This window comes from Lontra canadensis, unplaced genomic scaffold, assembly GCF_010015895.1.
Source record: "Lontra canadensis isolate GAN:19392208 unplaced genomic scaffold, GSC_riverotter_1.0 scaffold97, whole genome shotgun sequence".
In the NCBI taxonomy this organism is placed as follows: domain Eukaryota; kingdom Metazoa; phylum Chordata; class Mammalia; order Carnivora; family Mustelidae; genus Lontra; species Lontra canadensis.
This window is the reverse complement of record NW_022631091.1, coordinates 6,164,603-6,185,199: the sequence shown is the minus strand read 5'-3', so window position 1 is coordinate 6,185,199 and position 20,597 is coordinate 6,164,603. Positions and strand designations below refer to the sequence as shown.

The 20,597-nt window shown below is 45.9% G+C and overlaps 1 protein-coding gene across 4 annotated transcripts in view; it reads right to left on the bottom strand.

Moving 5' to 3' along the window:
* AFDN (afadin, adherens junction formation factor) overlaps positions 1-20,447 on the bottom strand; it is a 129,553-nt gene extending 109,106 nt beyond the window's left edge. Inside the window, exon 1 of one of the 4 annotated variants that reach the window (XM_032837254.1) lies at positions 20,223-20,447. In XM_032837254.1, the coding sequence (XP_032693145.1) occupies positions 20,223-20,327 (105 nt within the window). In that variant the 5' untranslated portion in view covers positions 20,328-20,447. The remainder of the gene's footprint in view (positions 1-20,222) is intronic. The other 3 variants (XM_032837256.1, XM_032837255.1, XM_032837257.1) reach the window with 3 other exon arrangements.
* Between the last annotated feature and the right edge of the window lie 150 nt (positions 20,448-20,597).

Sequence of the window (20,597 nt, the reverse complement as noted above, 5' to 3'; positions counted from 1 at the left end):
TAAATATGAAATAAATCTATTTTCATAAAAATACAGATGCTTTAGAAAAAAACTCAAGGAGCTGGATTCTCTAAGAAGAGAATGAAGTAACACCAGAAGCTACGCGTCAGCAGCTCACGCTGAGCAAGCAGCAGGTGTGTGGAGGAGAGAGGGAGGGAGGCAGGGCCTTGGAAATGGGCGGACATTAGCTCGAACTCCGGTGTTCTCACTGAACGCTCACGTGGGCTCCAGGCAAGATGCCTGAGCTCTCGGGTTCCCTGCCTACAAAATGGAGAGGCGACTCTGTTCCACCGCGTTTGGGGTCGCCACACCCCTGCGGTATCTAAAAGCAGCTGCTACGAATAAGGCACTGATGACAAATGCCACTTCTCGTGTGCACCCTCGCGACCACACATTTGAAAGGCACCGAAGCCCATCTCTAGCAAAACAAAATACAAAAGCAAAAACAATTGAGCCCATAAGAAAAGTAACTGAAAAATGTGAAATAGTTAACTTTATAGAATAAAACTGACACTTTACAACATTTATAAATTGCTTTTGAAGCTCAATATCCAAAAGTTTCCAAGGATCTGACTATAACCAAATCCACATACACAGAATTCCTGACCTCTGTCCTCAATATCACAGTATGATAATATCAAAAAGAAAAGCCAAGAATGTAAAATTAGAAAATGTGTTTTTATAACCTGCTTCTTAAATCTGTACCGAGATTCTTTTTTAAGTACGTAAAATGTTAAAAAGGAGTTTCAGGGCACCTGGGTGGCTCTGTCAGCGAGGTGCCTGCCTCCTGGCTTCAGCTCAGCTCACGGTCCCAGGGCCATGGGATGGAGCCCCACATCAGGCGCCCCACTCAGTGGGGAATCTGCTTGGGTATTCTCTCTCTCCCTCTTACATGCCCCCGCTTACATGTTCTCTCTCCCAAAAAAAACAAAACAAAATAAGTAACTAAGAAGGACCTTCTAAATCTGAGCAAGGGTAGCACACCACAGCAGCTGTACACACAAGCGAGCAGACTGTCACGTCCTGCACTTACGGCAGCTTGCACATCGAAGTAAATTCTCTGCTGACTGATTCAAAGAAGATTCCTATAATCAAAATGCTGCCATCCGTATCTTTCTCCTATAGTAGTACAGCAGACTAAAAACTGAATTCATAATTCAACCTACTTTGATTAAAAAAAAAAAAAAAAAAAAGAAACCAATCTTCACGCAACTTTCCTAAATTAAAAATATCCTCAAAGCTCTATGGTAGAACTGCATTAGTACGACCATAAAATACAGGCTGTGGTTTGTCCTCTATGTCCTACACAAGATACCCAGAGGGGGCTGGGACAGAGGAGAAAAGAACAAGTTAGAAACTAATAGTGGGATCGACGATGCAGCAGAAGTGACACGGACTAGGGTGGTCTTACAGTGGGAACTTCACAAACTCGACAAGCCCTCTGGTCAGGGCAGGCTCTGCGCTTGCCGTGCACATGGCTGGCACTCTCCCCCTTGGTATCAGGAATGCTCCTGAACCGCACAGTCCGTGCCAAGCAGTACCTTCCCACCTGACTTCCCGTCTCCCTCTGCCTTAGCCAATGACCCCAGCCGACTGGAATGCCACTTAGGACCAGGCAAGAGAAAAACAAACAGGTAAGGTGTGTAAGTCGGCACAGGGACCTTGAAAAGGAGTCCTGTCCTTAAGGAGGATTTTTAAGAGCACTAGTTTAGAAAAGGAACACAGAACCTCTATGTAGGGCAGAGCCACGCCGAGGACACCTCACAGGTCAAGCGAGGCGCCTTCTTAACAAGTAACTGCGGAAGAGAATTAGCACGGAGAAAGGCGATCGCTGGACAGACGCATCTTAATGTCACTGAATACTTTCACCTCCTCGCCCGGCTCATGCCAACTGGTAAACAGCGCGAGCTAATGTACGCGCACATACAGACGACAGAAAGCACACTGTGGAATAAAGTCCTCAGGTAATTAGCAAAATGGCATAGACATGACCTCACAAACAGATACAGAAATATGGTGAGTGTTAGGTTCCGTGAAACGAAAACCTACAAATCACGGTGTTCTTCCACGCAAAATTACGCTGCTCACGACACCTGACTTGAGAGGACGTCTGAGGGTGAGGCTGCTGGGTCTGGATGTGACTGCAGACACGGTAACAAACAGCGACAAATAAGAGCCTTTTTTTCAACTTAAGATACTGAACGTAGAGTCAACCTGAAACATACACTGTCAAACCTCCTCATGCTGTTGGAAGCCTCCTCTGCCCACAAATGGTGTCAAGTGACATTAAGACAGGCAGACAGATCCAAATTTCTGCCCTGAGACGAACAAGGAAGACATTCCGCTCCAGCAAACGAAATGAGAAAGGGAAAGGAAAAACAAGACACGAATAATGATAATGACAACACAACACAGACACAAGAACATCTAACACATCCGGGTATCCCTCCTAAAAAATTCTGTTAGTGCGGAAGGAGCCAAACGCGGTGCTGAGATGAGAGCTCCGCAGCCGTTCTCTCCTTCAGCTCCAACCGCAACCCTAGAGGCCGGTCCTACTGCTCTCCTGTCCCGCAAAGGAGGAACTGGGTCTGAGAAAAACCAACTCACTTGACCGTGAGGGCACAGCTAATACCCGTGGGCCAGAATTCCTACTGAGGCAATTTTGAAACAGGAAGCCATACTTTTCAATCACGAAGCAACACTGCCTCTTACTTACCCCGTTGTATAAAAATAAGACTTGGGGGGGAGGGGCTGGGTGGCTCACTGGGTTAAGCCTCTGCCTTCAGCTCAGGTCATGGTCTCAGGGTCCTGGGATCGAGCCCCACATCGGGCTCTCTGCCTGCCTCTGCCTGCGTGTGATCTCTGTCAATAAATAAATAAATAAAATCTTTAAAAAAAAATAATACTGTAAAACTCCCACTTCTAGCATGATGGTACACTAAACACTCAGGAACCATCACCTTATATGACAGATAATACAAAATAAACCTTCTCTTAAGTATACCGCTGAGTTTATAAAAAGAAAGAAAACTCCAAGAAGGAAAGCCAGAAAACCAGGTGTACCGGGCGGCCCCAGAATGCCCAGCACTGCGGCCCCCACTACATGGGGGTGAGGGGAAGTACACAACCATATTGCAGAGATCCCAAGGGGACTACATCTAACTGTAAAAAGCCCCTGTAAAACTTCCAGAGTAAAACATGGAATGTATGCATCAAACAAGAAAAAGTATAAAACTTAAAAAAAGATACACCCAACTCTACTTGAAAAGTTTTGAAATCTGTGACAGAAGACACTGTAAAACAAAATGAGAAAAAATGTAAAAAAAATCTAAAAATGTAAAAACATTGTAAAAAAATGAGAAACCATAACATCAACATATTTCTAAAATACATAACATACGAAAAATCAGAATTCAGATTTTACAAAGATTTCTGTGAGTCAGTGTGAAAAAGACAATTAGCTCATGGGAAAAAATATATACAAAATATATAAACAGGCAATTCAAAGAGAAAATCGGAATGACCATAAACATAAGAAAACATGTCCATTCACTGAAATCAGGGTAATATATAAGCAATAAACATTTCGTATAGTCCAGCTTCTAAAAGAAAAAAGTCTGTATACACTGCGGGAGGACATTCTGGAATCTGGAATGCAAACTGATACACCATCTCAAAGGTCAATTTGCCAGGCCGGGTAAACAGAGTCTCTGCATGGCCTATGACCAAGTAATTACCAGGTGTCCTTGCTAAAAATTGTCTTTATACAGAAGGAAATATGAACGAGGGTGTTCATGAAATACACATCTGTAACAGTGGAAAAATACAAACAACCTGACCATTTCCATGTAGGGGTTGGGACAGATTAGCCGGGCTGACGCGGACAGTGGAGAAGCACAGAACAGCTGAAGTAAGGGAGCGGTCATCCGCAACTCTCAGTGAGTAGCTCTCTCTGCAAAGGCAGAAAGCGAGACGGAAAGGCTATGTCTGTACTATTAGTTCTTTAACATTTCTGGGCCTCCATTCAACTGAAAGAAAAACATTAAGACCTCCCTTGCTGTTCTGGGAATTAAACGCAGTTCACAGCCCCCACCAGGTGTGGAACGCGTCCTCAAGTCAAGGAGGCCTTGAGACAGCCCGCTGCCACGACACGTTCACCTTTCCCAAGGAGCTGTCCCCACGATACAAGGACTGCCCAGGGAGGCAGGCTGAGGCACAACCACGGGTCTACTCAGAACGGGTCTGAGCGTCCGGACAAGGGTTGTCTGTTTCTCAAGAGATGGAAGGAAGAAGGGAAAGAGAGAGAATGGTCCACAAGGGAGGAAAAAACAAAAACAAACACCACAGTTCAGAATTTCCAAAGCTGGGACACAAATCAGTTCAAAGATAAACCTCACTTCACTAATACTTTTGAACTGTATTAAAAATGTAAAAATTACACATTCAATAAATAAATAAATGTAAACATTCTGTAATATGGGAATAACGACTTAGAGTAATTTTTTTTTTTGTTTAAAGATTTTATTTATTTGAGAGAGAAAGCAGAGTCAGAGAGAGATGGAGATGTACACTCCCCTGCCGAGCAGAGAGCCTGACGTGGGGCTCGATCCCAGGACCCTGAGTTCATGACCTGAGCAGAAGGTAGACATTTAACCAACCGAGCCACCCAGGCACCCCTAGAGTAAAATGTTTCAAAAAGAAATGAAAACTGCAGTTTAGTCAAGGAAGACTTAAGAAAGTAAGCCTAGGGGACAGATTAGTTTTATTTCCAGTTAAATCATCATGATCATCTCTTCCCCTCATCCCCCTCCCAATTCTAGGCAATGGGGAAAGAGCAATGAACAAAATAACATCCGTTATTTTCAGGAAGTTACAATCCAGCAGGAAATACACAACACTGACAGGTGGTGGCAAGCAGGAAGAATGACACAGAGCAGAGGGACCAAAAGTCACTGGGGGCAGAAGTGGGAGGGAATACTTGAACAAAGCCCTAACTCTAGGCAAAGAGCATTCCAGCAGAGGAAACAAGTACAAATGCCCCCAAGACAGCAGCCCGGCTGGCACGTCTGACAAATAACAAGACCACGATGACTACGGCAGAATGAGAAGCGGGAAAAATGGCATCACACTGGGCTTTGTAGGCCAAGGTACATTCTGAGTCATATAAAGCCATTTGAGAGTTTTGACCAGAAAAACGACATGATTTAACTTAAGGTTTAGAAGTATTATCTCTGTGTAGGAGACAGGTAAGAGGGCAAAGGGAAATGATGGGGGAAAAGAAGAAAAAAGATTAGGTAAGAGGTCACTGGAAGAGTATGGACGAGATGAGGGTAGCGTAGGCCGGGCCAAGCATCAAGAAGTAGTTAGATGATGAAAACAGTCCAAAGGGAGAGCTGCAAGAATTCGCTGAGAGATTCAGTAAGAGGTCCGAGAGAAGGAAAGAAATCAAGAATGATGGCCAGGTCGTGGGCATACCCAACAGATGAAAGCGACTAGCCGGAAGCCTGCAAGGACGGGGAAGACTGTTACAGCAGAGCAGAGTGGGCCAATGGGAAAGTAGAGCTCCGTTCTGGACGTGTTAACCTCGGGGCAATGACTAACCCTTGGGATATAAACACAGGCAGTTCAGCACTTACACTCATGAGCAGGGGCAATCTGACCCAGCAAGTAACTGTGGAGAAGAGAGGAAGGAGCACAATCAGCACTTGCAGACGTGGTCCGTCAAGCTAACCGCCCGAAGAGCGACCTTGGAAACGGAGACAGACAGGGACACCTCTACTGAGTGGGAAAGCCAGGATTCAACCTCAGGCCCGAAGTGCAGTCAGCGCTGTCGGCTGCCACTTAGGTTCTGGTCTGACAGCACGATGCGGCCATGACGGTGAGTCTGTGTCCCTTCCCCCTTGGACAGCAGACCGCTTCATCCTCTCACCTCTGCAGGGCCAGTGTCTGACCAAGCCTAACACACAGTCAGCACTCAACGAAGACCGGCCGGCAGGAGTGCTGTGTCATGAGCCTCAGAAGAACGCGAGAGGAATGTCTACAGGTCCACAGTTTTCTCAGGGCAGAGCCACAAAAACACACACACCACAGAAGCCATTTCTCCTAACACTTGGCCTGTGATATAGGCGCGTAGCTATTTCCAAAATTTCTGCTCACAGTCAAAGGTCACAGACACAAACAATTTTCATAGTATTTACTGTAAGATCTGCACTGGTTCTCAACAATCACGCTGGTGATACCGATTACGCGCAGTCATAATTACATACTAAAGATAAAATGTAAGCATTCCAGAAGCACTGGAAACTTGTTCAGAAGCTGTGCAAATCAGAAACCAGTGGTACTTGTTTGATTCAGTCGCCACTTGGTTAAAAAAAAATAACTTCTTACAGGTAAGTTCTATTGAGGCTAGAATACAAGAGAGGGAAAACTTGGTGCAGCGCGCATCTAATCTCCCTGTAACACTAGTTTAGAGACAACGCTTAGTGTGCTGTGTTACAAAATTACATACGAACACGTAAATTATATAATTATATATGTGTGTGTCATGTATACATGGAAACTATGTAACTTACAGTCCATTATTCAGTCCTTGATCCACAGAAGTAAGCTTAACCTCCCATCCAGAAACTACCCCATGTGAGAAAACATAGGCTCCTAACCAGAGAAGTGAATTTGCATGATCTAAGAAGGTCCACTACACTGCCCCCTAAACCTGCCATTTTATCTGAAATTCCTCCTTCTGGTTTGAGAATGGCAAATATTTGCTCAACAGATGTTAGGTAGAATTGTTAGTAACAATCAAGGAATTATCTCTAGAAAACCGCTGACATTCAAACATTACCTAGGGGGAAATCGCTAGTTAATATATAAACAAAACTTTACGGAATTAAATTAAGTGAGCCCCAACTGGAATGAGAACAAACAAGTTTCATTTGTTGTTTACTCTGAAGCATGGACCAGAAATGGGCTGAGGAGACACCAAAGCCGACTCAAGGAGGATGGCAGGAAGCAGCGACAGATCAAGGGAAAAGGACAACACCCAGCCTGTCCCAAGAACAAGAGGGTCTGAAAGCAGCCAGAACCGTGGGGAGGCTTGTCTTGTTTCTCTCAGGCATGGGAAAGCCATCCGTGAGGCTATCAAAATGCCCTCACACTTCAGTTTCTGGCTGCGTCCGGTCGTCATGGTTAGCACATCAGTATGGCCTGCACCACACTGGCTGCAAAACACACAACCAGCTGTGTCAAAGATGAGATGTAACAGCTTCAGAACATCAAGAAGAGAACCAATATACACACCTCTATACACACGTGCACACGACATAAATGACACAGAAAGGGGTTGCTTCTATCACGCTTGTGATTCTTTCTGAAAATCAAGCTCTAAGTTATCCTACTTATTTATCCTTTTTTAAAATTTTATTTTTAAGCAAGCTCCCCACCCAACATGGGTACAAACTCACAACATGGAGATCAAGAGTCACATGCTTTTCTGACCGAGCCAGCCAGGTGCCCCTAAATTATCCTAGTTATAAATTATTTTCCTACAAAATTTCCAAACACTGCTTTCATCGCAGTGATCTTAGATTCTTGAGTTCTACGAGCACCGTCGTTCAGGGTGTGAGGCCAAACGGCCGGGCTCCAGCCACTGCTCGTCAGCCGACTCCACCCGCACACCCGTGAGCAAGTCTCTTCCTCTCCTGGGCTTGGTCTCTTCACCCAAAACTGAAAACAGCAGAAGTGCCCACCTCGTGGGACTGCCACGGAAAGTCAAGACAATGCACACAAAGCATTAATGAGCAAAAAGACTGTTCTAACTTAGCTGGGTAATAAAATACAGGTAAGAAATCTTGACGAATAAAAGAATCTGTAAATGACTCCTTTGCAGACCAACAAAGCTTCTGCTTCCTCAAGGGAAGAGTGGAGCACCTACCGCCAACGACTGCTGGGAGGAGGAGTCAGGCCACTGCGGCTCGTGTCAGGTGCACTCACTCGCTGTCAAGCACTACAGCGGTCCGAGCGGCCTAGGCGGCTGTCAGAAGCTGCACTCCTGACAGACCTATGGCTGGTCAAGAAACAGGACACAGTACCAACAATGCAAATAATTAATAAACACGTATAACCAAACATACACGCATGCGGCAAACATTTCCCAAGTACTCTAAAACATGCGTGTTACTTTCATAATAAAAAGACACCGTAGTATCACCTCACCGCAGTAAATCATACGTATAAACTCCTATGTCTAACTACATTTTCAAGAATATACTTTAAAAATAAACCATAAAATAATATCGTGTTTCCTAATGCTTTTCCAGATCTGCTGGTCTTAAATTTACTGTCCTTGATATTCCCAAAGTAATAATTTCCTGAAGGTAATTAAAAAAATTTTTTTTAAAACTGAAATCAGCAAATTTGGAATAAAAACAGGCTAACTATACTAAGAACTCAACGAGGCCACCTATGCCAAACTTGAATTAAAAACATATTTTTAAATAGCTGAAGCCCTAAACGTGAAATGTGGAAACACTGTCCATGGTACTCCCGGCCGGCTCCTCCTCTTGAAAAAGCAGAAGCCAAGCTGGTCTACAAAGGAATCATTTACAAACTGGCTTCTGCAGCAAATACGATTGCTTATCTGTATTTTATTCCCTGGTAAGTTAAAAGAACATGTTTACTAACGCATTTCATCGAGTGGTTAAAAACAGCGTATCATCAAAATGACTTAGTAATGTTATCTATAAAAAGGAAATGGTCACCAAAAAATCAAAATGAATTTACACCTCACCATAAATAACACAATATATTTGTTGTGAAAGAAGTTGCCACTGAATAAATAAATTCACCTTAAACATAAATTCAGTACTCTAACATTTTGTTTTTACCACATGCATTTTTAGAAGTACTATATTTACATATTACTTTAAAGTACTAAAATTCCATATTGTGTATGGATTTTAGAAAATAAGTATTACCTGTCTGTATTTGTGCGTTACCTCATGAAATACACTAAAACTGTGGGAAAATACAACTAAAAACAGTTGCGAAAAGACCTCCTCACACAGTCAACAACAGGCCGGACTGAGTTTGCAGGTGGGACGGAGAGCATGACAGGGCAGACCAGGGCCAGGAGCCAGGAGCCAGGAGCCTGCATCAAACAACACATCCACCCCCCACAAAACCTGGGACTCCATTCAGGGCATTGTTCTCCTCCACAAGGAGGAGTGGCCGAAGTCTTATCCTAAATGAATTAGAGGTCAGTGAGGCTGTGGGACAGCATTCCTCCATAACTAAAGTGTAAATGCTTGCCTCTTGTTACTGAGAAGTGAAAGTTAAAATAGATGTTTATACAGGAAATAACCACATACGTAATACATGAAAAATTCATACACGCTGAAATCTGCCCTTCTAACATACTGAGCCCTACGCTCCCATTTTAAGTGATATGCATGTTAATTTTATAGCCAAAGTTGGAAAATAACATGAATATAGGCTTTAACAATACAAACCAAAATTCCTAAAACTCACCCCTACATACCCTTGGCCAGCAGCTCACACAAACGCCTGGGGTTCCCCCCAGAGCTTCCAAAGACAGCCGGGAAGAGAGGACCCGCGGACCCTGCGCGCACAACACGAGCCCCGCAATGAGCTGCCATCTGTGCTGCACTCGTGCCACCATTCCTGGGGACGTTCCGAAGCCCCGACAGGCCGCGCGTGTGCCTCGTCAGCACAACTCAAGGCAGCAGCAAACCATCCTCAGAATCAATGAAGTTTTCAGTGCCCTGAATCCACACTTACAAACAGGGGTGCAGTTTCACTTAAGAGTGTCTTTGATAAAACAGAAAAAAGTGATTAATCTTCGTAGAGTCTGACTCTCGGGGGCACGTTTGCTCAATAATCCACGTACCACATTGGGAAAAATGTCCACACAGGCTGCGTGCCACTTTGATGGTTCTCTCAAGGAAGAGCACTGGGAAGTGCCAACTGCTCCCAGGGCACCACTTCCGCCAGACAGATGCCCGCCAGATGCCCGAAGAGCTGCCCTCACCTAAAGGATGAAGGCTGAAGGACCCCCCTCCCTCCCACAGGAAGCAGGTCCTCGGGTCCCTCAAGCGCCGCCTGCCCAGTGTGGCCGGGAGCGGAACTGGAGCTTCCACAGGAACTGAGATGTGACGAAAACATAAGATTTTTCTGATCAGCAGTAATATTAACAAACAGAGTATTCTGATACTGTTTACAGAAATGTCCCACATTGGGATTAACCACATTAGTCACTGGACCATTATTTTCTACATGGTCAACACATGATGGCGGAATCCACGCCTGAGTAAAAGTCCATTCAAAGAACAAGACAGTGAACTCTAATGTAACAGAACATAAAAAATATATAAAAGGATTTGCAAAGAATTAGTAGCAGAAATTAAAATACTTAGGCTCAAACCAAAAACCTTCATAACAGATTCTTTTATTACCAATGTCTTAAAAATAATCACCCCCTAGGGGGCGCCTGGGTGGCTCAGTGGGTTAAGTCTCTGCCTTCAGCTCAGGTGATGATCTCAGGGTCCTGGGATGGAGCCCCACATCGGGCTCTCTACTCAGCAGGGAGCCTGCTTTCCCCTTCTCTCTCTGCCTGCCTCTCTGCCTACTTGTGGTCTCTGTCAAATAAATAAATAAAATTAAAATAATAATAATAATAATCACCCCCTAAATCACCTTAAGTTTTTGCCAATACAAAAATTCATTAACGTGAAATGTAATCTAACTTAAAAACTCATTAGAGAGCTCATGTAAAATCATGGTATACTGTAAACTTATGTACAATCATGCTATATTTTACAAGCATTGGTCTAGAGGTCTGAGGCACTCAAAAATTTACTCAGATAGTAATACCAATATCCACGAAAAGATAACATATTTGAAAGACATCTTCCCAATGCATAGGCTTTATACTAAACATGTATGCAGAAGTTATCCATTTTAAGAATACAGTGGTTTTTAAATATTTGTGTCCAACAGTGTGTGTATTTTTTTAAAGACTTTATTTATTTGAGAGAGACTGCAGGGGGACAGAGGGACAGAGACAAGCAGATTCCGAGCCCAGTGCAGGGCTTGATCCCACGACCCTGAGATCATGACCTGAGCTGAAATCAAGAGTCGGATGCTTCCCTGACTGAGCCCACCGGACACCCCAACACTGTATGTGTTTTTGCTCCTAGTTCATTTCTGTACCCAAACATATGGAACTTAGTTCAAAGCAACAGGAAAAATGGACAATCTCAAGTCTAAGCGCCAAAACGCCATGACTGGTAACAGTGGCACACAAAGAAATTGTAAAGTGGAAATCGTGTTGGTTCTCTTGTAAAAATCAGGAAATAAAAAGAATAAGTAGGTCACAACGGAAAGCACCACTCTTAGCAAACAAGGGTAAAGAGAAAGTACATTCTTGCAAGGAACAACAATTTAAATTTGCGAAAGGCAAAAGTCTAATTTTCCTTTAGCAAAACGTATATGAAACCAAGCAACAGAGAACGATGAGCTGTAATTCTGAATGTAACAAGCTCGCTGAACTGCTCTTATGAGCATTTCTTCACGGGTCTTCATTTTAGGAGTGAAACTCTCTTCTACTACAAAAGAACAGTGGAACTCTCAGATGAAGTTCCAGAAAACAAGGCAAGACTTCTTTATCTGAAAATCCTGTCCAACTGTTTTACTACAGCCAGTGGCAGAGCCAGACTCAACAGCGGTATGTCCTCTCGCAGTGTGCTTCTGGGCTACCCAAATGGAAGACAGTTTTAAAAACGCAAAGAAAATACCTGACATTCTGTGAAAATGGTCTCTTCCACTCTACCTAGGTCACCTGGGCACTGGTGCCAGGAGTAAACCGAAAAAGTTTGAGACTTCAGAAACTATTTATGTGAGTTCATCTTGTTTGCACCTGGGGTTAATGGAGACAATCCCACTTTATTCCTCTTGTCTGGTAGAATTATTACTCACATGTTTTCCTTATGGTAACTGTAATGCAGAGACAACATTTAAAAAGCAACTCTCAACAAAATGAGTACAAAAGGATCATACCTCAAAATAATAAAGGCCACATATGACAAACCCACAACTAATGCCATACTTAATTGTGAAAAGCTAGAAGTTTCTCCTCTAAGATCAGGAATAAGACAAGGATATTCTCTCTTGCCACTTTTTTCAGAAAGATTTTTTTTTTTTTAAATCTGAGAAATAAAGGGAGAGAGAGAGGGTGAGCACAAGCAGGCAGAGGGTCAGAGGGAGAAGGAGAAGCAAACTCCCCACTGATCAGGGAGCCCAATATGGGGCTCGATCCCAGGACCCTGAGATCATGCCCTGAGCCAAAAGCAGACCCTTTACTGACTGAGCCACCCAGGCGCCCCTCACCCTCCCCACTTTTACTCAACGTACTATTGGAACCCTGTTGTAATAAAACATCAGCAAAGTTGCAGGATACAAAACTAATACACAGGACTCTGTCGTGTTTCTATGCACTAATAATGAACTTCAGGGAGATTAAGAAAGCAATCCCATGCACAGCTGCATCAGAAAGAACAAAATACCGAGGCATAAACTTAACCAAGACGGTGAAAGACCTACACACTGAAAACCACAGACACCAATGAAAGAACCGGGAAATGACACAAACGAATGAGGAGACATATCATGTTCATCAACTGCAAGAATACTCTCCCAACCCATGCGAAGACATGTCAGAACGTCCGTACCACCCAAAGCCATCTACAGATTCAATGTCATTCTTGTCAAAACAACAATGGCATTCTTCACAAAACTGAACAAGTAATTGCTAAATTTGTATGGAACCACAAAGGACTAATTTCGGGAAGAATAAAAATGGAGGTATAATGCTCCCTGGCTGCAAACTGTACCTACAAAGATTCAGTAACCAACACAGTGTGGTACTGCCACCAAACCAGTCACACGCATCAACGCAACAAAACCAAGAATCCAGAAATAAACCCTCATTCATATGGTGAACTAACCTTCAACAAAGGAAGCAAGAATATACAGTGCAGAAAAGACCACCTCTTCAGTAACTGGTGTTGGGAAAACTGGACAACTATGTAGAAATAAAATGAAATGGGACCACTTCCATATATCGTATACAAAAATGAACTCAAATGGGTTCATAAAGACTCATATGTAAATAGCTATAAAACTCCTAGAAGAAAACTCGGGCAGTAAGCTCTTGGACAGCAGTCTGAGCAGTCTTTTGGGGTCTGTCTCCTCAGACAAGGGCAACAAAAGCAAAAATGAATGAATAAAACTACATCAAATTAAAAAGCTTCTGCAGAGCAAAGGAAACCATGAAAAATATGAAAAGGCGATGTATGGAATGAAAGAAAACATTTGCAAACCACATACCACATATATCCAAACAGACAAAAGCATTTACACAAAGCAATAGAAAAAAAAGGGGGCAGAGATTGTGAATTGACATTTCTCCAAAGAAGACATCCAGATGGCTGATAAGCACATGAAAAGATGCTCAACATCACTAGTCATCAGGGAATGCAAATCAAACCCACAAGAAGATACCACCTCACACCTGTTAGAGCAGCTACCATTAAAAAGACAAGAAATAACAAGTGTTGGGTAGGATGCGGAGAAAAGGGACCCCTCGGGCACTAGTGGTGGGAATGAAAAATAGCACGGAGGTTCCTGGAGAAATTAAAAATGGAACTACCCTATGCTCCAGCAACCGCACTTCTGGTGTTTACCCAAAGAAAATGAAACCGTCTGTAAAGGTGCAGGCACCACTCTGCTCACGCAGCGTGACTTACAACAGCCAAGATACAGAAGCAACTTAGGTGGTCATCAACAGGTCAATAAGTAAAGATGTGGCATACACACACAATGGAGTACTACTCAGCCGTTAAAAAAAAAGTGAAATCATGATGTTTACAATGACACGGATGGACCCAGAGAGTATTATGCTAAGTGAAGTAAGTCAGAGAAAAGCAAATACCATATGATTTCACTTATGTGAAATCTAGAAAGCCTAACAAACATAACCAATAACCACAACAAAATTAGGAACAGACTCATAGATGCATAATCTGGTACTTGGAGGAGGAGGGAGGGGGTGGAAGATGGATGGGCGAGGGGGGTAAAAGCTATAATCTTCCAGTTATAAGACATGGAGATGTAATGTACAACACAGGCAATTTAGTTACTGCATCGAACAACCTGGGATGGTGACGGACGGTAGCTAGCTCTACCGTGGAGACCGCGTCCTACGTATATAAACGCACACTGACGTTGCATCACTCTGTTGTACACCTAAAACCAGTTAACGCCGTACGGCAGCTGCACTTCAGTCTCTCCCTCTCTCTCTCACACACACACACAGAGCAAACCATGTCGTGTGTAATCAACCTAAAAACATTGCAATACAAACAAGTGCAACAAAAGTTCACCTCATTTTCTGTAAGCCACACAATTTAATTTCCTTTAACACCAAAATTTCTTTGAGTAAAAATACAGAAATTCTGGCTACTTTCCAGTCATAGTAAGCTATTCAATTTCAGTTCCTCCAAATAAATTCATTCATGACACACGCTTGTAAACTTGCAAGTATGAAACTTCAAATTATCCTTATCTTTTGCAATCAACATAAATCAGGAAGATGCTTTCCTGGCTTACCTATACACCACTACTACATGTGCTTACTTTCACCTTATAAAATACATTCACTTTCTAAGTTAAATCATAACACAATTTTGGTCAATCACATGTAACAAAAAGGTGAGTGAAGTTTTACATTTTTGTTTCCAGAACCAAACCTCAAGCAGATGACTGAGACAGGAGAACAAAACCCCCTCGCCAGCTCTCCGCTTGTTCTATTTGGTCCCAAAATGCGAATGGAAATGTTAAGAAAAGCTTCTGCTCATTCATAAAAATGGTCCAGCTTTGACAACATGCCCACATCTGCCACCAGCTCACACACACGGGGACACTCATTAGAAGCCCTCGATGGATCCGCAGACCCTACCAGCCCGTCAGTGCCCGCTAACAGACAGGACACACCCAGAACTGGTGAAAGGGTCTGTGAGATTTGGCAAAGTGTTTAATATCCAACTCACAAGTACATGTAGGTCGAACAAACTGCCGCGTCTCTCCTGGGCATCTTCAAGGGGAATGAGTACATCTTAAACACAATCAGCCAGGAGAACAACAGAAACAGCAAACTTCTGAACAAAATGAACAGAATTTACCCAGCCTGGAAATAATTTTCAATGAAGAGATCTGTTTAATTTTATGTTCTACTAGCAGTACTCACACCCATTTCGTTTATAATAAAGGAAAGCAGATTGCCATCAAAATAATTGCTATTACTATTTATTAGCATTTTCTGACATTATACCTAAGTTCAAGTCTGGTAAAACTGCTTATAAACAAATTAACCTATGCCACCAGAATGAGCTACTCCAGTAACAATGCCTTACACACTCTCTCTGTCAAATAAATAAAAAATATCTTTAAAAAAAAAAGAAAAATTAAAACAAACAAACAAACAATGCCTTACTCACTACAACTGCTCAATTAAATCCTTAATGGCATAAACCTAAACCTTCTTTCAGAAGCTTCCCACCAATTTGGCACATACCAATCTGATCTTCTGTGACTCACTTTTTCAAGAATATGAAAGAGACACTTCTACTACCATGCTATGAACCACAACCCAAATTTTATGATTCTAGAAAAGCCTACTTACAATACTTACATTCCATTAAGTCTGTAAGTTGCAAAAATTAAAATTAGTTTTCACTAGCGGAAGGAGAGCAAACTGAAGCTAGTCTAGATGCGATTTCAACCTAAGATGTTCAACAGTGTTGGACAAGGGTTCACCTCAGACTGACAGGCTCACACCCATACAAACAAATCTTAACCAGTTCTTACAGGAAATAAAGATTAAAAGGAAAAAAGTCACAACCACCATTGAGTTTCAAATTTAAAAAAAAAAAAAAAAAGACAGATGCTTATGAATACTAAAAACACATCACTGGCAACTGCCTGTATCATTACATGTTAGTCACCAGAAAAAGAGATCTTCTGAAGTACCCGTGGCAGTAACACGACTGTTGTTTTCCAAACAGTTTCAAATGTAGTTAAGTCTTAGGATAAAGCACAGTCACAACCTAAGCACTAGTCTGGAGCACAGACTTAGCTATAAATTATGCAACTTCTTACTGCTTCACACCAAGACTTCCTACTCCGCCTCTGCTGACAAACCAGACGTTGTTTCTTACACACACCTCTGGGTAACAGGAGTCACATCACTTCTGAAGATTACTCAGAATATTAAAAACATAACATATTCACCTTTAATAAAGCAAATGTGAATGTACGTACAAATTCTAGGTTCTATTTTCCCATCAATACCAAAAGAAGATAATGAACTCAAATTACTCCTAAAAAACTGACTTTAAGGACTATCTCATAAAGCAAACGGGTCAACTACTTGAACAGTTTCTGTATTTAGGTGTAACCTTTATGCAAAAGAGTAACACATGAAAATAAAAATCTCTAATAGCCTAAGAGATCATTTCACCACATTTTTAACATGTATATATCCCACATTTTGTCAAGAATAAAGGTATACGGGGGTGACTGGGTAGCTCAGTAGTCAGTTAAGCTTCTAGCTTAGGCTGGGGTCCTGATCTTCAGGGGTCCTGGGCCAGAGTCCCCCATCAGGCCGCCTGCTCAGCGGGGAGTCTGCCTCTCCCTCTGCCTCTCCCCCTGCTTGCACGAGCGCACGCTAAGTAAAATCTTAAGAAAGAAGAAGAACAAAGTCATACAGAAAGAAAGTCATATCTAACACTTTCTCGGCAAAATATTTATTGAGCACCTACCACAATGAAAGACATAACAATGCTTAAAAAAATAAAATTCTAAGCTCTCACTCCCATGTAATCAGTGAGGGAAACAGAAACCAATGGCTATAATAACAAGACTGGGATACGTTAAACAACAGAACTCCAAAAACCAAGAGGGAGACCTTTGGGTAATGAGAGAAGCCTTCTGATGAAGCCTTGGGAAGTAAAGATTAGCAACAAGCACTAGGCCATAAGAAATAATCAGAAGTCCCTAAGAGAAATAAAGACTTGGCATTAAGAAAACAACAGGACTAAAAAGCTTTAAGCAGCTTTTATTAGGAGCTATAGTTTTCCACAGTAATCAAGATCTTAATTCAACTTAACAATAATGTCCTAGTGATAAAATATCAACAGTAAATTTAAATCAAATCTCACTTTACAATTCCTAAAGAGTCTAGGACCCAAGTGAGGAAAGGGCTGAAAAATACTCAGTTACAAAATATAACTTGTTTTTCTTTGGAAGCCCTCCTTTTAACATATAAACGTGATTATGAAGGAAAAAATTAAACATAACCAGGTTGATTAGAACATATTCTAATTTTCTTAAGAAGTAAATATAATCCAAAAAGCCAAAGTTTATCATCTTACTGAACACGGAAACCACAGAATTATCAGTGGTTATCAAGACTGCCTGAAACCACGAAACACAAGTGATTTAACATAGTTAAAAAATTTGATGACAGATTACGATGACTGTATCCTCCCCCCCAAAAGCAAACAAAAGAGAATTAAGCCACAACTATAATATAGATACATAAAAAGATTATCCAAATATTTAAAAATAAGGCTTAAATCCTACTCCTACAAATCAGATTCTGTAGTAAAGTTGTTTAACATCTATAGAAAATAATAACGGCCTGTATCACGCTTACATTCTCATAGAAAGCTAAGGGAAGCCATCTGTGATGCCCCAGTAAAGTAAACACTCGTCATCAGGCAGTACACACTTTGAGACACACGTTTAGGTGGAGCAAAGAGAAACCATGAACCTTGAAACACTGGTTTAGAGAATTCCTGACGTGGAGGCTACTCACAGCATCATGAAAAATACAACCTGCTCAGTGTGAAGCTGGACCTGCAAGACCAAAGGACGTTTAACAGGACGCAAGGTTCTCCGGGGCACGGAGCACTAAGGGTGCACTAGTTTCTATGAAAAAACTAATATAAGTAACATCAGACATGAGAAAAACAAAACGAAACAGTTTATTCCATTAGGCACAGCTTTCCACGTATTTCCGGACAATCGTCTCTCAAGAGAGATCAAGCGTTGGACGGGGAGGAGAGCGACTGCACGGAATTCACAACCCTTTGCGAAACCGGTCCTTCACATCCGCTGTGCTTCCAGACACAGGCCCCGCAACTTCTCTCCGGCCAACAGCGGCTCTCCACGTGACCAGCCAGTTTTAAGACCTACTAGTGTCGCTAAGAAAACAGAGAAAAGGGTTCAATGGACTGCTTAAAAATGTAATTTTTTGAGACCAATTAACTATAATCTGTTTCTGATTTACATTTTACATGCCAACTCAACTGAAATCCCACAGTACACTGAATGATCTGTTACTAAGTTGAGAAAACACTCCCTTTCTCAACCCGGCTTGGGAAATTTCTCAAAAAGCAAGTATAAATGGACTCACTGAAGCAGAAAACAAAGCAGCCAGCACCACTGCGTACTTTCCGTCCCCGTCCTTCACACCGGAGATAGCCGCGTCCCGGCCTCGGAAAGACGACGGCGCGCACCACCGTCCGAAGGCCGCGAACACGCCCAGAACCGGCCAGGCGCGTGGCCGCCGCGCGGGCCGGACCCGGTCACCTGAGACGCCGAGCGGCGGACGGGGAGCGGCGCGCGACCGCCGGAACGGGCAGCCCACGCCCGAGAGCCGGCATCGGCCGCGCACCCCGGACGGACCGGGGCCCAGCACCGGCCGCGGAAGCCTTCCCAGCCCAGCGCGGCCCAAGCCGCAAGCGTGGCGCCAGCGTCCCTCCGGCACGCAGCCGGGCCGGACAACAAAAGGAAGAGGCTCCGGGACAACGTTCCCATCCGGCCAACAACACGGGTGCGTGCAGGCCGGCACCGGGGCAAACAACTCGGACCGCACCGGGGCCCCCAGAGCCGACGGGACCAGGTGCCACGACAGCCACGTCCCGGCGCAGGTGCGCGGCGTGCGGCCCAAGTTTGCGCAACGGCAACTCGGCGACGACGCACGACCCGCTCCGGCTGTCCGCCGCGCCGGCCCCTCCTCTCGGCCCGCGCCGCCGCTCCCAGCCCCCGCACCCCGACTCCAGCCGGTTTTCTAAAAACCCTCGGAACTCTCCGGGCAGCTTCGCTATAAACAACTGCCATTGTCCTAGGCCCCGAGCAAGCGCGATTTCCTCCTCCACTCGCGAGCACGCCCAGGGCTGGCCGCCCCCAGGCGAGGCCGCGCGGCGGGCCCGGGAGCAGCGGAGGGGCGCGGGCGCCGTCCCCGGCCCTCTGCGCGGCCCCCGGACCCCCCGCACGGCCCCCTGGCCCTCGGAGAGACGCCCGGCACGGCCCCCGGCCCCCGCCCGCCCCGGGCCCCTTCCCCGCCCCCAGCCCCCCGGACCCCCGGGCCCCGCCCCCGCCGGCCCCCGCCCCCGCCCCCGGCCGGGTCACCGCGGACGCCGGGGCCGGCGCGGCGGGGGGAGGGGCGCGCCGGCTCCGACCCGGGCTGCCGGCGACGAATGGGAGGACGGCTCTCCCCGCGCCGGAGTTCAGCCCCGGCGGCCTTATCAGCAACCGCGCACAATCACAACTTTCCTGATGTTTGCTCGGCTCCCGCGGCCGCCAACCCCCAAGTTTCAAACCCACTGGGGCAAAACACCGCCGGTCACATGCTCCCCGAGTGACAAAGGTCCGCGGAGCCACAGCCCCGGGCGGCCGCGCACCCCGCGCCGCAGTCGGGGCACAGCGCCATCAGGTCACGCCCGCCGCCCACCGCACGGCCTCCCGGCGCAGACCCCGGCCCGGCCCGCGGCCCCCGCCCCCCGCCCAGCCGCCGCTCGCCTCCGGGCCGGAGACCTCGCTCCCCGCCCGCGGCCCCGCCCCCGCCCGCGACCCCCGCGTTCGGCCCGCGACCCCGCCCCCGATGCCGCCCCGGCCCGCGAACCCCCCGCCCCGCGCCGCACACAGGTGACCGCGCCGCGCCGGCTCGCCGCCCGCGCGGGGCCCCCCGGGTCCTGAGGCGCGGAGCGCGGCCCCGGGGGCGGGGTCGGAGGGGGGGTCCCCGCGGGGGCGCCGCCGGCCGGGAGGGGCAGCGCGAGGGGCCCGGCGGGGGGAGGGGCGCTCACCTCGGTGGGCTGGCTGATCTCGAACAGGTCCAGCCGGTTGGCGTTCCAGTGCCGGATGATGTCCGCCAGCTTCCGCCGCTCCTCCTCGCGGCCGCCCGCCGACATCCTCCCGGCCGCGCTCCTCGGCCCGCGCCGCCGCGGGGGTCGGGGCCGGGCCGGGTGCGACCGCGCGCGCCCACAGGTCCGCGAGCCCGGCTCTCCCCGCGCTCGGCCGCCCCGCGCCGCGCCCGGGGCTCCGCGGGCTCCGCCGCCGCCTCGGGCTCCCGGGCTCCCGGGCTCCCGGCCGCCTCGGCCGCCTCGGCCGCCTCAGTCGCCTCAGCCGGCCCGCCCCGCGTCAGCCCCGCCGGCCGGTGTGCGCCCGAGCGCCCGCACGCG